We start from the raw sequence: 14108 nt of genomic DNA on the forward strand, positions 1-14108 counted from the left end.
GATAAACACCGGCTTTATTGTCTGGCGTTTTGCCGATGTTTATTCTCGTCCTCGTGATGTCTTTAAGTGTCTACTACTTCCAAGTTGGTGGTTTTTAAAATACGAGTCAGGTTGATGGCGACGTCGCTGGTTGGTACCACGAGACTGGCTGTCACGCCCTGCTGCCTACGGCCTTCTAGAAAACAGGCCATTAATCAAGATTCTGGAAGGCAGTAGGCAGCAGGGTGGGACAGCTAAACGTGTCGTGTTACCAACCAGCGATGTCGCCACCAACCTGACTCGTATCTTAAAAACCATCAATTTGGAAGTAGTGCCCTAAACCAGAAGGACAATTAACCCATTGAATACGATGACGCCTATATAGGCGGCATGAGGCCCGAGTAAGTATATGAAGATGCCAGTGTCGGCTTCCTGATTATATCTATTTTGTAGCTGTAGTTGAGTGACCCTTTTATTCTGTGAACTGGCTTGATCACCTTTTCAGTGGTTACAAACATTCTGGCTGAAAGAGAACAAGATTAACAGCTGTAACTTTATATTTTATAATGCGCGTATTATGATGCATCATCGTACGTCAGGCAGCTAATGTGCGCACGAATGTATGACTCGTGTTGAAGAGATTAAAGACATCACGAGGACGAGAATAAACATCGGCAAAATGCCAGACAATTAAGCCGGTGTTTATTGGATTCCGTGCTCAGGATGTGAAAAATCCTACATTGGGGAAACATCACGCGATCTAAAAGCCCGGATACGAGAACACCGATACGATGTCCGCCATGATGTCACCACCAGCGCATGTGTTGCACACAGGTATTGTAGCAACCACTTGATGGACTGGGAAAATACAGAACTTTGGTACGTGAGCCTAGCAAGATCCGTAGAAAATGTTTAGAAGCAGCCGTTATACAAGAAACCAACATAGTTGAGCAAAATAGGAGCATGTTCAATATCTCACCCCACCTAATTCCTTTAATATCCGTTGCCAATAAAAATTTAAGCTATCTCTAGTTGCCCTCCAAAATCACCCTTTTTTCTTCATTTATATATATATATATATATATATAGTATATATGTATGTATATATATATGTATGTATATATGTATTTATATATATATATATATATATATATATATATATATATATATATATATATATATTCGGGGTGGGGGAATGTAGACAATTTGACTGCAGAGGAAAGAGAAAGAGGAGAGAGAGAGAGAGAGAGAGAGAGAGAGAGAGAGAGAGAGAGAGAGAGAGAGAGAGAGAGAGAGAGAGAGAGAGAGAGATGCAAGTACGCCTACACACCCCCACGCGCGCACGTACACACACACACACACACACACACACACACACACACACACACACACACACACACACACACACACACACACACACACACACACACACACACACACACACACACACACAATCACACACACACACAATCACACCTACAATAAGACTAATTCTTTCCTTTTTTTGGAGAGGTGGAATAGATGATGCTATGCGTGAGCTCGCCGAAGTTGTCCAAGCCGCACTATTGGGTGAGAGCGGAAATCTGGGCCTCCTCCACCCTCAAGCGTGCCCTTCGCTGTCGGCGCATCATGAGCTTCTCCTGCAAGCTCTGGTTGACCTTCTGTTGGGTGGCTTCCTGCTCCTTCATGAACTGCTCCAGTTCCTGCTGGTGCTGCGACGCTAGGCCCTCCAGTTGTTCTGCTCGGCCGGGGGTGGAAGGCGGATGGATGGGAAAACATATGAAAAGATGTAAACGTCATACAACCAATTTCTTTCTATGTTGTGTATACTGATAATATTATTTGACTTTTCAGTCTTTAACCGCAGTACGAGGTGGCTATGCACAAAATACTATGCTCTTCCTGACGTCACAAGTTAGCCCTAGCACTACTCGAACCGCCAGTCGTCTAGATCAGGGGTTCCCAAACTTTTCAGCTCATCGACCCCCTAGTAAAGTTTAAGACTTTCTATAGACCCCCAAACTATTAATTCACGAATTATGTCAGTTTATTATTATTACTGGTGTTGTTATTGTTATTAATACTAGTAATATTATCATTATAGTTCTTATCATTATCCTTATTATTATCATTATTATTATTATCATTATTGTTATTATTATTATAATTTCAGTTATCAACAGTGTTATCATTTTGATCCGTTATAAAAGGGCTAAATGGCAACCTTCATCGAGGTGACGGCATTCCAATAATGATACAGACACTTTCGCATATACATACACACAAGTGTTTTAAAATAAGCTTTTATAATTTACCAATAGGTTTAAGAGTGATATTATATATTCTTTATTACATTACTATAAGTAATATTCAAGCCAATAATATTACACAAGCTCGTCATCTTGAAGTTCATTCACGATGTGGTTGTGTGTATGCGAGATTCTCCCTACACAAAGAATGGGGGGATTTTCGACTCAGAGTGAACTGACATGGTTTTTTTTTTAAGTTTAGATATTGTTTGGTTGATTATTCTCACTCTTTCAGTATGGGAAGAGAACAGGATAATTTCATGCTAACCATTTATTTTTAAAGACTGCCTTATGAGCCCATATTAATTTACTGACCTCTTTCGACCCCCTAGCAATCTAATGACCCCCCTTCGACCCATTGGATGGTTTCAACGACCCCTGGGGGTCGATATCGAACCCCTAGCAATCTACTGACCCCTTTTCGACCCCTTGGCTATTTGTCGACCCCTTGGATGGTCTTATCGACCCCTGGTCTAGATGATCGCCTCCAGACGCTGGCGTCTCGGTCTGCTCGGCTCCCACACTTTCTATATGTTAACATGTGGGACCTTTTAATGTTTCCTAAATCAACTTATCTCCACCTATCAACTATGATTACTCTTTGTCAGCCTTCTTTTATGGGCTTTGGCGCAGTCCGTCGGGCTTTGCTTCAGAGACTGACGCAGCCAGGTTGTGGAATGCCTCCTCCATGAACAATATGATGTTTTACTTTGAACCTATTATATGTAGCGAGGATACACGCTGGACGGAGCGTATTAGAGCGTCGCTACTCGCGGCGAAGGTCAAGGTGACGGCAGTTCGAACTCAGCCGCCAGCTAGTTGGACCAAGGGCACTATTTATTAAATTTAACGCTACAAAATCCTCTGTAAGGGGCACTGTCCTAGGCACCTGATAGGGGAAGTTCGTGGTGTTAAACCGAATCATGTGTAGCGAACTTCTGACCGTTTGTATTACATGACTTTTCATTGCTCGAGGTCGTGAGTGAACTCGGAGAACGTCAGTGAGATAGGGCCAGCGGAATATTGGTATGCGTTCTCTCTCCACAAGTCAGGAGCCGGGGCCTCAGAACACATAAAAGTGAAGGCGAGGAGCATTATACGCCAGGAGGCGCTGAGTAGCTGTGGCCGAGGCACTCACTTTTTCCCTATTGTGCGCTTTGAGGACTGTTGTGGGGGGTAGGTAACTAACAGTCACTGCTGGAAATCGGAGAGGAGTGCGGGATTCGAATTTACAGTTAAGTAAATGCGAAATCAGCGCGCGTTCGATGACGCCACCAACGCACAAATGGGAATGCTAAAATAGGGTGTCTCATCACAAATACCATTTCTTTATGCTGACGCCGGCAGTGTCGCAGACTCCCGAACCTGGCCAGTGACTATACATATCAGACCACAGGTGTATGCAAACATACATTTCGTTGTTGCTGCTGTATCAATACACCTCTGGAAGCTCGCATGGATTTCAAGGGAAACAAACACTAGATACCCGACAACGAAAGATAGGTTTGCACAGCCCTGATATGTCGTGGGTCAGGTTTGGTTGTCGGTCACGATACGGACAATGGGAGAGGCCCAACTGACGTAGGCAGTAGTGGTACTCACTTTGGTAGTGGTCGTACATCTTGCCGAAGATGACCGTATTGGAAGGCATCGGCGCCAACTCGTCGTTGGCCAGAGGCGGCGGCGTCCTCGCCCGGCCGTCCTCTTCCTGAATAAACAAGATGAGAATGAATAGTGGTATATATACATATACATATTTGCATACGCATAAAGCACAATACCACAATGTTATAGTATATCACCTTATGAAAACATGATTACATACATATGGCAAGCACGAAATAACGTAGGGCAACAGTATTGGGGTCTCGAGTCTATAGCTTTACCTCACTTTCTTTGAAGCGGGTCCTTCACTCTGTCTGCCTGTCTGTTTGTCTTTCTGTTCCTCTGTCTGCCTTTCCTCTTGTGTAGCTGCCTGTCCACCTGTCTTTCTGTCTACTTGCCTGTATGTACTCGTATGTCCACCTGTTTGTCTCTGCCTATATGCCTATCAGTCTCCAATCTGTCCGCCTGTAACTCTGTCCGTCTACTCACATGTTTGTATGTCTGTCTGTGTGCATGTATATCTATTTGCCTATCTGTCTGTCTATCTGCTTGTCTGGTTGTGCAGTAGTCTGATTGTCTAACTACTCGGCTGTTTGCTTATCCCTCTGTTTGCCTTTTTGTCTCTCTGCCTCTCTGTTTGCTCATCTTTGTGCATATTTCCCATTTGTCTGTTTACCTGACCATTTGGTTGCCTGCTTTCCTACCTGTTTACTTATCTGTACGTCTGTCTGAAAGTCTGTCTGTTTGACTATCTGCCTGTCTGTATGCTTATCTGATTGCCTATTTCTATGTCTTTTGGCTTATCTGTCTCTACCCCTGTCTGTCCTTTTGTCTGTTTGCGCCTATTTGTCTGTTCATCTGTTCATTTTCTTGTTTGTATATGTGTTTCCCTGTACGTCTGTCTCTCTGTCCCCTTGCCTGTCTGTTTACACCTATGTGTCTGCCTATCTGCGCACCCATTTACCTAACTCTCCGTCTGTCTGTTTGTATGTCCACTTACCTGTTTGTCTGTCTACATGCTTATCTGTGCGTTTGTCAGCTTATATGCCTACTTGCCTGCCTGCCTGTCTATCTGTCCCTCTGCCTATTTGCTTGTCTGCCTACCTGGAGGTCTTTCTGTATCTGTCTGTCTGTCCATCTATCTGTCTGCTTGCTTATCTGCCCGTTATGCCCGACCGCACGCCCGACTCACCTCCTGGCCGTCCACCTTGGCCACATGGTTCTCGTTGAGCATCTGCGTGGCGAGGATCTCGATGTCGGTGTCCTTCGAAGACCGCAGGGTCTCCTCCAGCTCGATGTCCGTCCCCCAGATCTCGCGCACCTTCGGCCGAAGAAGAGAAGGGAAGAAATGAGAAGAGAAGAAAAGAGAAGAGAAGAGAAGAAAAGAGAGAGAGGCAGAGACTTGATGACAGTTCCCACGTGAAGGTGAGTGGGGGTGATGGGATATATATATACATATACATATATATATATATATATATATATATATATATATATATATATATATTGACTATATTATGACAAATAAGATTGAAGGTGAAAGAAGTAGACGAGGAGTAATGGGAGATTTTCACGTCTTAACGTTTCGACCCGCAGGGTCTTGATCACAAAGCTAACAACTCAAACGTAACAGGATATTTTATACACGGACGGGTCATCTTATGGGACGCTTCGGAGAGCTTGTTATTTTATTTGCGTATTCTTTTATTATTAATAAGCTTGTGGCTTTTGCTAAACATATAAAGCCTTCTCTATGGTTAATGTTGTTATTAGTGTTGATATATGCTGCCTCAATTGTCTTCCTTAGTTTCTTGGATGATCCTTTATTTAATACGGTTGTGTTGTTCCAGTCTGGAAGGTGACCATGTTTATCCACATGTATTACCATGGAGTTAGATGTCCTATGGGCTTTTACGTCATTTTTATGTTCATTTATCCTTTTATTAAGTCCGCGACCAGATTCACCAAAATATGAAGAGGGACAGCTTTTACACGGGATCTTATAAACAACGCTGTTTTCGTTAGTGGGATTATTGTCGCTACGTTTGAGTTGTTAGCTTTGTGATCAAGACCCTGCGGGTCGAAACGTTAAGGCGTGAAATTCTCCCATTACTCCTCGTCTACTTCTTTCACCTTCAATCTTATTTGTCATAATATAGTCAATATATATATATATATATATATATATATATATATATATATATATATATATATAAATAAATACATAAATATATATATATATATAAATACATAAATACATATATATATACTCTTATATATATATGTATATATACATATATGTATGTATGTATATATATACATATATATATGTATGTATATATACATATATATATATATATATATATATGTATATATATATATATATACATATATATGTATGTATTTATATACATACATAAATATATATATATGTATATATATACATATATATATATATATATATATATATATATATATATATATATATATATATGCTGAATAACACAGTGAAAAGAAAAATTCTTGGAGTCCGAGCACTTTCATGAGATTTCATTTGTTCACATCTTCAAGGATTGCAATTGTAATCCTTGAAGATGTGAACAAATATCACGAAAGCGCTCGGATTCCAAGAATTTTTCCTTTCCCTGTGGTATTCAGCATATCGGTGTAGTCACGTGTGATTTGTGATACTTGTGCATATATATATATATATATATATATATATATATATATATGTATATATATATATATATATATATATATATATGTATATATATATATATATGTACACACAAATGTGTTGAAGGGTTCAAAATGAGTATGTGGACAAGATGATAGAGGTGAATCCCATATGTACTGCAAATTGTTCTCACTCTCTCGGAGGAAATATAAAACTGAAAGAAGGTAACCTTTCAATAGGCTCGACTAAAAATTAGAAAATTGTCTAGAGATTACTGGATACCTAGAGGAAGCCCAAATGACGCTCTGCTGAGATGTCCGAGGGGCGCTTTCGTCCCGAAGACTAGAGGGGCTTGAACTCTAGAGATTCTCAAAAGAGAAAACCATCTGCACCCTGTCCTGCTCACAGGCATTGAGAACAACAACGATTGTGCTTGGTGATGGGATGAAAGTGGGATGGGATGGGGACTGGAAAGGCTGGGACTGGGATGTGATGTGATGGGTACCGATTGGTATGGGATGGGGGTGGGATGGGATGGAAAGGGACGGGATGGGACGGTAGTGTGATGTGATGGGTACGGAATGACATGGAATAGGGATGGCAGGGGGATTGGATTTGTAATTGGGGGTTGATTCTGGAGTCTGGTGTGGGGGTGGGGTGCGCACCTTGTTCTGGATGAGTCTGATTCTCTCGCGGCGGAGTTCGAGTGTCTTCTCCTTCACCTTCTCGTTGATGCCGTTCAAGTCCTTCATGATGGTCGAGTTAATCACCTGCCGAGCGAAAAATGAAAAGAGGTTAAAGTCAAAATTAACTTGTTCGGGACCGGATGTTGGGCTAATCTTCCGGGTCGGGACTAAGCTGAATATTCTGATTACCGTCAGGTCTTTGTTTTGTTCATATCTATGACTTCCACCCGCCCCTACCACCAACTCCTTCACTTCGTAGTGTTCACTAAACGACCTTGTTACGCAGAAACCTGCGTTCTTTGTTTCCCTCGCAGTTGAACGACTTGGGGGCGTCCAACTTTCGCCATTGCTATTGGGAATGAGAATTTATTCCTGACCGGTTTCGCTTTATGAGGCTTCTTCATAATGCTAAACCTGTCAGGAATAAAGTCTCATCCCAATCGTGTAATTTCCATTCTTACCACTCATACACATATACGTGTGTAAATGTATAAACAAATGAATAAATAAATAGATAAAAAAAAAAAAAAGGCACACTGTAGTATGCCGCTGACGTACCGTGTCGAACCACTGGAGGAGGGCGGCGGCGCGCTTGTGCGTGGTGCTGTAGCAGCTGTAGGCGTGTCCGTGGCGCTCAGGGCTCTGCATGTCGGTGAACACATACTCCGTGGCCTGCTGGGGGAGACGCAGGAATTATTTAGCAGATGCTCGTGCAGTCATTTGCTCTGAATGATTCAACACGAGTTCCTGAACAATCATTCTGTCTGAATTATTCATTAGTCGCTTGGGCCTTGGGGGATGGGTGGGTGAGGGTGGGTTAGATGCAAGTTACGGGTGCGGACCGCAGGTCGCCGTCGCTTCCACCCTTGCGTAGTCCTTCGTACCCCTCCGAGGTCACATAGTGGATGTCTCTTCTCAATTGGTCCAAACGACCTAGTAAATGCCTCATAGTGTTTCGTTTATAGTCAGATGCCTTGGCAAGGGTTTACTATCAATAACCCACTGCATTTCGTCGCTGCGTGTTCACTAACGATCTTATCCTCGAGGACGATATCGCGCCGAAAACGAAAGCAATAATCTAACTACGGAACAAGGTGGTAGGTGTGGGTTTAGTGAAGTATCGAGTAAACACTGGGGCATGATAGTACTGAGCAGCAGAAGTGTCAGAGTGCAACGTCATAGGTTGCGCCTGGGGTGAGAGGTTCAGAGAGAAGGTTTGTCTTTCGGAGGAAGATGTGAAGATAGGACAGGGATACGGGTGATGGCTCTTCTGAAATACCTTAAGGTGCAATGGAACTGGTGTCAGAGAAGATAAGGAGAAGGGAAAGGTATGGGAGCCCAGATGTGTGTCTTGTTGGTTCATACTGTCGGAGGGAGAGAAGTGGTTGGTCTCCCCAGTCTGGGTTGAGTCCACAACAACTCCATCGTTATATCGAGTGCATCTGTGTTCATGATGATGGAATACAGTTGTCAGTATAAGCTGTGTATTAGTTTGTGGGAGAATGGGTGGGGTTGGTGGTTTATCTTAAGTTGGTAGTCTAATGACGGGTTGGAAGATCCTACAGGAAACATCCATTCAGTGGGTGATAATTAACACGGAACGGGTTGTAGGTGTGGGTAGGCAACTTCTCATCTCTGTGTCCACGTGCTGATGTTTAGGAAGGGGAAAGGTATGGGTGAAGGCGTGGGGAAAGGAGGATTTAGATATGTTAAGGAAAGGCTGACCTGTAACAGCTTACTTCAGTTGGGTTTGGTGTTTAGCTGATTAGGATATGACTGATGACGAGTGAATGCAGGGGGAGTTAGGTGCTTTTGTTTTGTTTTCATTAGGGAGTTCTTCTGTGAATTTCAAGCCTGAGATCTACGCTAAGTTGGGGCGTACTTCAACCCGAATCACGTAGTTCGATGCAGTGCAAGCTACAACATTTAGGAAGGATAGGGTGTTACTCTTTGTCTCTACGATGAGAATACTTTGATGGCGCATCTGTGGTGGAAAGGAAATAGGCGTGGTGCTGTTTAAAGATGTTAACTACAGAGAACTTTGACAGAGATAGAAACCACCGTTTGAGGACGAAGCCTTTATTGATTGTAGTAAAACGTCTCGTTCGTTGGAGCCTTTTCAAGTATCCGACAAATCTTCAACGAGTGAAACGTTGTATTGAAATCAATAAAGCCTTCGTCCTCGAATTATGTTTTTTCCATATATTGTGCAGTAGGATCCACAGCTTCAAGTGGGAAATTGGTTCGTTTTATTATGAGCAGTAAAGTGGATGGGGAGGAAGGGAAGGTTTTGCGGTTGGAATTGGTCACATGAAGGGAAGGTTTTGCTGTTGGAGTTGCTCACATGAAGGGATAGGGAGTACTTGAGGGAGTAAGGGTTGTGTGGTGGGCCCTTGAGTAGTGTCCGTGGCAACGTTTGGTAGGGTTCCAGGGGTGGGATTATTAATAGAATGCGCCAGTGATGATTCCAGAGTGAACCATCATGAATCTTAGACTCTGTGTTCAAAAGAGGTACACTGTGCCGAGTAAGGATGCTGCTGCAAAATTCTTCCCACAGCTAGCACACTAGGTTGGACTAGGGTATGGAATAGTAAGGGTGGCTGCATGGGAACTTGCTCGGAGAAACCAGTGGAGTTGGTGATGGCGTGTGAAGCGATGCATACCTCAGCACCCCCAATTGTTGACGATGGTAATGAGGGGAAGGCAAGACGCCTTATTGGGTCAAACAGGGTCAATATATGAAGAGAAAGAGGTGAAGGGGCATCGTTTTGTTGTGGGAGGTGGGGGGGGTGCACCAAGGTGGGATAGGGTAATAGCAGAAAGAATTTGATAATTCCGAGAAGGCTGGAGTTCTGTCCCTTCACCATCTGTTTGGTTTGTTGAGCTGTCTCACTCATCTTAACCGCAAATGAGGGATGTTGAGTGGGACTCCGCTAGAAGGTGGCTGCCTATTCAGGGACTTGTGTGGCGGATTATGCATAAGACACTTTTTATAGCCACTTCCCTCGTTGGAGTGAGGAGAATAGATCCTGAATTAACTGCTCATTTGCTAAACAGAGTTCCCTGTGGAAAACTACCTTCCATTCTATACAGCCTGTGAGTGGGGTTCATTACTAGAGGTTTTCAGGAATCACCGCCCCGCGTCTCCATCACTCGACTTCATCACAGGAAAGTGAATGTGAGAGGAAGCTGTAGAGTTAATAAAGGAAAGGTTGAAGGCAGGTGTAGAAAAGGTAAGACAAAAGGAGTGTGTGAACTAAATTGGACCACTGACATCGTTGGATTGACTTCACTGTTGGGTATCAATTTCTATGGGAGTGGCATGGCACCAGTAAGATTCTTTTTTTAGGGGGAGGAAACGCTAACCCCCTTTGAATGACCCAATACCTACTAAGTACATTTACTAAAGCACACGAGGGTATACACTTGCATCTGAGTTAAAGACTTATTTAATCAGCATTAAGTCATTTGTAGAAAATACTGTGTATAAAACACTTTCATGTTACAAAAATTGGATAGATAAATGGATAAATTTAATGAATAGATAAATAAATATATAAATATATAGATTAATTAAGATCTGCAGCTAACTCCTCTACCGCTACTACTAAAACTACGTCTGCAATCCTTCTTTCTACCATCACAAAACCGATCTTGATGTTTAATTAGTATCGGTATTTCCAGCAACGTGATGCATTGTCTGGTATTGCTTTGTCAAAAAAAAAAAAAAAAAAAAAAAAAAAAAAAAAAAAAAAAAAAAATTGTAGCTCAAGCCCTGGTCTGAACTGGGTCTTGATCAATTGAGAGCCACTCGAAGGCAAAGTGAGATCTCGTTTGTCGAATTCGTGTGACGTTTGCTTGAAAAACCTACACAGTGCATCACACTGCTGGATAATTTATGTGTCACTTTCCTTAGGTTCCTGTTCTCTTAAAATAATTTCTTGTAGATCACTGTGGGCAAGCCTCAGCCCATTGATCCGCTTCCCCCATTGCATCTATTTGGTGGAGGAAGAAGAGTTACCTGGTGGCTGACGTCCACCAATCATATGTACTTTTTAGTTCAGTACCCCAATCACAGTGGGGATGGGGATGGGGATGGAGAGGCGAGGATCACACGCAAAGATGATATATGCAGGATATGATGCTATATTTATATTGCAAATAAACCCCGGAATAAACCCTGCATACGTCCTTGGACATCCGGGGAAGCCATAACAAATAAATAAAAAATTATAGTTTGTGCGGGGAAAGCTACACTTTCCGTACAGCCTTTAGATATCTCCCATTGCATTCCTGCGTATCCTATGGGATATTTTCGACGACTGACTTGATGACACGGGAGTAAGTTGAACACATCGTCTATCTAATACCTAATACATTAACCCCTTTCAGCACGGTGACGTGCTTTTCACGGTTCGGTCCGGCGAAGACGATCTTAGGCACCTTCCCCATGCGCCGTCCATACGACGTCGTGCTCTCAAATACCATGGGTGTCTATGGACGCTTTCACACGTGGTCGTGACGTGTGAAAGCATCCACATATACCTATAGTTATAGAGCACGACGTCATGTCGTCGTGGATGGCGTAGGGCGAAAAGCCGATACTTGTGAAACGAGTCTTGGCAGCTGACGGGGGCAGATATCATCCCAACGGCTGTCCCGCTCGATCGAGATCCCTTTCAGACCGAGGATCACTCCTTCAGCTGTACGAAATCGGCTGTTCTAAGCCGGACAAATCCACTGGAAGTAGACCACCGAGTTGGAGGGCCGAATGAGCGCAGAGCAAGGCAAGACAAAGCAAGAGCTCTCGATCGAGCCGGGAAACTTTTCCCTCACGAGAGTCGGGCCTTTCCCTCGTCTCATCCAAATCCCCTGTACTTGGCCAGGGCAAAGTTTATAAAATGTATCACCGTGCTGAAGGGGAGTGAATAACGTGTGAGCAACGCGTGAGTAACGTATGGACAGGTACTCCAGACGAGGAACTTCATTTACAGACGCCCTTGAATGACGAGGGCCAGAGAGAGATCGCCGTGCACTCCTCCATCGCGGGTTCTTAAGAGCACCTACGAGGTGGAATGTCGTGATCATGCATGGTCAAAGGTTGTGGTCATGCATGATCGTTAGTCTGTAGTCGAGTGGGTTAGACGAACGTGCCACTCACAAACGTGCTGATCATGCAGGAGAGCACGTTTGAGTGAGAAGGCAAGTGTTCCTTCAGATATCACTACCACAGTTTGGAGAAGAACAAACTTGTGATTTGAAAGACAGACACATGCAAGTAATTTGGTGTAATCATTGATCGAGATAGTTTCCTAATATTTTGCGGTTAAGAGGCTTAGTCCACTAAAACTGAATACAACCACCACCTGGCGCCGGCAAAAACCAAGTTATCAAACTAATCGCTTGGGTGGAAAAGGTTAATCAAGATACTGTAGTTACTTAGCAATTCGGGTGCGAAAGACCAGAAACATTCTCAATCTATCCTATAGTAGTAAACTCAACCGTAGAATTCGTATCTCAACTCTTACTAGAACAGTTTTAACGAAATTAGATAAAAACCTGAGAACATGAGACCATAAGGCTTACACTTGGCAGCTCCATACTTATCATACCTACTTATCATACTTATCATACCTACCCATAACATTGTTTCGGAGCTCACTAATGGTTATTAAGTCTATCCCATTCATTAAACACTCTGTTGGTTAAGCAGTTCGTTTTTATTTCCTTCTTAAATCTAGATTTGTCCAATTTCATCAATTACTACGTGTTCTGTATCGCCTTCATATTTCCCTGATTTAAACCCAGCTGGTGACTCTAGATAAGGGACTCATTCATCCTTGTATGAAGAACAGATTGTATGTCTAGAGTGACTCGCCTCAATCACCACTTCCAAGAAAGTGGAAGTTGAAAGCTTTCCACCTCATCTACGTGTCGTTCTTTATCACTTTTCCATCACTATTTTCAAAGCCATTGTTCTTCTGAATTGATAACTATGTGTCTCCTTCCACTTCAGGCTACGAAACGCTAGATTTTCTAGAACGTTTCACTTTTCTTCTGCGCAGTTCCCATAAGTGTGACTCTTCCACGCGATGTTTTTTCACCTGTCTATGACTTGAAGTCTTTCAGAAAGGAAGTATCAAGGTCCTTTTCCTATCCTGGAACTTGACATTCCTTTCTTTCCGGGGTCACTCTACATTGATATTTTTTTTTTTTTTTTGCCTCACCGTCATCATTTGAAACATGGATAAAAAGGTGAATAAAATCTTATGAATTCACACTTTTATAAGCTATACATTACCTAGATTCTTACATCTTATACACTGCTTAGAACCTTACTTCCTATATATTGTCTTTAGTCTCACCTTCCAGACTGTGCAAGTGCTTGACCCCATACAATCATGTGCCAGGAAACAAGAGAAACGGAGTACACACTGAATAAAAAAAAATACTCAAAAATAAATATAAACAGAATGCAATTATTTGTTTTGTTTGAAAAGCCACACAAGCATCACATTACCTTGAAAGGGAGTGGGCGCGATGGAGGGAAGAGCCACAACACAGGTGAAGGAGGACCGGACAACAAAAGAAAACTGGTCAGTGTATGACAAGTAAATTATATCCTTTTCACTTGCTTTGTATATTGGAAAAGGTTTAGCAGTGGAAGAGCTCCTCCAGGTGACTTGATGGCAGTTGCAAGACACATCAACACATACGTCCCGTGACAGATTATTTTTACTTCATAAAATGCAACGTTTTTCTTTTTTTACTGAAAAAATATTTTTTGAAAAAGAATTGGGAAGGAAAGGCTCCCACATGTAACTGAATCGGATCAGCAAACTCACTCTG

At 42.6% G+C, this 14108-nt stretch overlaps 1 protein-coding gene across 1 annotated transcript in view; it reads right to left on the reverse strand.

Annotated features, from left to right (window-relative positions):
- Nucleotides 1–1499: 1499 nt before the first annotated feature.
- The window catches only part of synr (BH3-only protein sayonara), a 93735-nt gene continuing 81126 nt past the window's right edge, over nt 1500–14108 (reverse strand). The window contains exons 9-13 of the mRNA XM_076173067.1: nt 7818–7931; nt 7239–7343; nt 5086–5214; nt 3891–3996; nt 1500–1717 (exon numbers count right to left, since the gene is read on the reverse strand). Coding sequence (XP_076029182.1) covers nt 1542–1717; nt 3891–3996; nt 5086–5214; nt 7239–7343; nt 7818–7931 — 630 coding nt within the window. The 3' untranslated portion in view covers nt 1500–1541. The remainder of the gene's footprint in view (nt 1718–3890; nt 3997–5085; nt 5215–7238; nt 7344–7817; nt 7932–14108) is intronic.

The sequence above is a fragment of the Oratosquilla oratoria genome, chromosome 33 (assembly GCF_046742065.1).
Source record: "Oratosquilla oratoria isolate Oo_2021 chromosome 33, ASM4674206v1, whole genome shotgun sequence".
NCBI classification, from domain to species: domain Eukaryota; kingdom Metazoa; phylum Arthropoda; class Malacostraca; order Stomatopoda; family Squillidae; genus Oratosquilla; species Oratosquilla oratoria.